The following is a 3,383-nucleotide window of genomic DNA, read 5'->3' on the forward strand; positions in this document are numbered from 1 at the left end:
GCACCTTTAGACGTTGTGAAGGCAGCTGCGGGATTCACGTTTTGAAATTCTTTTGGCGAAACGCCCAACACAAACGGTGCACGGGGATCCCCCTTGGGACCCGCCTTTGCTGAGGTAGAACTGGCTGGGAAATCTGAGGTAGTCACACCACTTTGTGAAACATTTTTGTGCCCTCTTTCTACTTATAATAATAATAATGGATGCTGCAGAGAAACAATAAATTTCACATGCGTGGCCGTGCAGCACATGCAGTTCAATAACCAGGTAACACGCGTATGGGGCGCTGAGGTAGAGCTGGCTGGGAAATCTGAGGTAGTCACACCATTTTGTGAAACATTCTTGTGCCCTCTTTCTACTTATAATAATAATAATGGATGCTGCAGAGAAACAATTGCAGAGAAACAATAAATTTCGCATGCGTGGCCGTGCAGCACATGCAGTTCAATAACCAGCTAACACGCGTATGGGGCAATAATCTGTTCGGTGTTTTCAGTGAGGTGTTACAAATACTCCCCCAGGAGCATTTGTCACACCAGGATTTCGTGGCTAACCTGAAGGCTCCTGGAGGAGCCTCCATGCTAACCACGAATTCCTTTTGCAAAACCGTAAGGCTTCAATGTATGCCAGTGCGTATATTCTAATATAGGCCGATCCTCTTCACGAGGTTAGTAGCCACTGCCCTCCTACACATCTACCCTTCCGCCACTTTGTAGGGTGTACTTGAAAGCTGCAAGTAGTGAACCTCCAGCTGAGGAGGTCAGCCTACACTGTACATTCAAACCCGTGGGCTAATGCACAGATACAGACCTCAATTTAGCACCACAATGCACAGCTGGGGCTGGGGAATGAGCATCCCTTACGCACCGTGGTCTAGCGTATTTGCACATAATTGACTACCGGGAAATTCAGGGGACACAAATGCAAAGGTCCGCCCTATTTTATTACAGCTTCCACAACAGATGAAGCAGCAATTGTAACGCTCTAGCTGAGAAGGACCGATAGTCTGTGAGAGATACGGGAACAGCCGCATATCATCTCCGTCAGAACACGAAGATAGTTCTGGGGAGAGTCGCCGTAGGAGGAGATCTAGCTCTGAGGGTTTCAAAGTGCCGAAGGAAAGTCTCAAATGGGAATCCAAAGATGCATCGAACGATATACACTCGAAAGCTGTATCCAACTCAACTCACGACCTGTCGAATGTCGCTCAGACAGTACCCAACAGTTGCAGCTCCGGCTCGTTGTAGCAGAGACAAATTGCAAGACTGTCAGCAGTAGAAGGTAGAATGCAAGAAAAAGTTATCTGTACTATGTACACTAAGCGCTGAAATACTGCGGAGCGAGCAGCAACTTTCGTACAGCAATGTTGCTATGACTGCGACGGCAGAAGCGATTGAAGTCACCTGAGCAGAAAAGCACAGAGCGTTTCACCAAAGGCGGCTTAGCTTCATGAAGAATGCATCAACGTAGCTTTATTTACGTGTCATTTTCAGTTTGAAGAAGAGAGGAAATGCGGCATTAAGCCGTAATCCTAACCAACTTCATCAAAACAACGGTCCGTGAGATACTCGCATGCGAAATGCAGACTGCCGGTGCTCGCGACTCGCCAAAAGACCAGCAGCACGGCGGAGTCTTGAAATTATCCCATTTACAGATGCTAGATAAATTTGTCTATGCAGAAACACCTTCTCGAATTTCCTCTCCAGGCGCGGTTACGCTTGCCGGGACAGGAGCGTTCAATCAAAACCAACTCAGTCATCACAGCAAAACACGATCTCGAAAAAGTCCGCTTTTTCTTTCATTGGCAACCTCAGCTTCCATCCTATTACTTTTAATGGTTTGGTCAGTATGTGTGTCAATTCATAGCAGAGAACGAGGGGCCGTAGCGGTCGGCCGCAGGCTGGCGGGTAGGGGCAAAGGCATCGACGAAAATGAACAGTCTGTTTTGGACGAATGCTTAGATTTGCAGGAGGACATGGGTGTTTCACTTCCAGGAGCAGCTTTACCTTCTAACAGGAGCCGATCAAGGAGAATCGCGGAGCTCGTGACATTGTTTTCCGAGGCTGCGGCAGAGCTTGAATCAACACAAGGGCCGCAATCGACCTGTTGTGGAACATCCTCCTCTCCGACCTCCACGCCTCCAACTCAAGGGCAGCCGAGTGAATCCGGTCTGAATGAACAGGGACTTTTGGAGTGTGAAGAGGGTGGGATTGTGCCTGTGCATGGAAGTTCGTCATCGGTATCCTCTGAAGGCGACGGTGATGATGGGAAGTACCCATATCTCGAACCAGACGCGTGGCTTGAGAAGATTCCAGATATCACTGGTATGCAGGAACACCGGGAGCAGGGGCAGTCGCTATGGGGCTTAGGTGGTGGTTATTCAGGAGGCGAAGAGCCGTCAACCGCTGCTTTGGCTGTTCGACCGTGCGATGAGGGAGGTGATGATTCGCCAAGCAGTAATGCAACAAGAACCCATCCGTTTGTGCGGCTACCAGTGCTGGAGGATGGCGTTTTACTAAGAGACTTTGACGTGTCCGCTGTTGCTCTTGCCCACCGACGGAAGTATCAGCCTACTACCACAATTTTAGCCGCTTTACGAGAGCTGTATATGCGGCCGGCTCTTGACCAAAGTGGTTACAATACTCTCATGCGTTCACTGGAGGAGCTGGTGCACAGTTTATTGGTAAGAGTTCGCTCAAGGGCCTTATTTGCAGACACTATGTGGGACCTCCCAACCTTGGGGATACACTTCTTGGCGTTCGACTTCCTCGTTTCTGCAGCTCAAGTCCTTGGGAACCGAATGCAGTTGCATTTGTGGTGGGATCGATTTGTAGCAGCATTTGCTCTGGATATGCCCCCAAAACCTTTCCGAAAGCACAGCCGGCACTGTGCAGCAGTCCAGGCAATACTACGACAACGTCTTTTTGCTGCTCTGCAAGTCTACAAAATGGGAAGGCGCCTACCCCTTGGCGATGTGGTTGAACTCAAACGGTTGCTGCTCTGCTCACCATATACACATAAGCGATTCAAAGATGATGACTGGGATCCGTGGCGGGACGATGAGGAGCTTTTCTTGACAAGTGGACTTCGGCGTAGTTGATGATTAGGTTTCTCATCACCGACACGAGTTTCGTCTACCTTCGTGGCTAGTTGCCCTGTGCTGCAACGCAAGGCTCGTCCTTCTAGAGTTCCGATTATTGTCTAGATTCAACAAAAAGACCACTTAGTAGCAGTCAGCAAGGTGAGCTAACCTCAATGTCAGCGAGGATTTAGCTGTTCCTTGCGGCGCAGTCGGGGCAGTCTGTTGACAAGGGCTCCTAGGCAGAGCATCTGACACCTTGCCGTTTTCTTGAGTTGGTAATTGTTTCATCTGGGCATGATGCTGC

The 3,383-nt window shown here is 49.4% G+C and overlaps 1 protein-coding gene across 1 annotated transcript; it reads left to right on the plus strand.

Moving 5' to 3' along the window:
* Positions 1-1,831: 1,831 nt before the first annotated feature.
* On the plus strand, positions 1,832-3,097 carry EMWEY_00030630 (hypothetical protein, conserved; the record flags this gene model as incomplete). The annotated part of the gene is made up of 1 exon (XM_013481647.1): positions 1,832-3,097. One exon carries the CDS (start codon positions 1,832-1,834, stop codon positions 3,095-3,097), a length of 1,266 nt encoding a protein of 421 aa, XP_013337101.1.
* Between the last annotated feature and the right edge of the window lie 286 nt (positions 3,098-3,383).

This window comes from Eimeria maxima, genomic scaffold, assembly GCF_000499605.1.
Source record: "Eimeria maxima Weybridge genomic scaffold, Emw_scaff375, whole genome shotgun sequence".
NCBI classification, from domain to species: Eukaryota; Apicomplexa; class Conoidasida; order Eucoccidiorida; family Eimeriidae; genus Eimeria; species Eimeria maxima.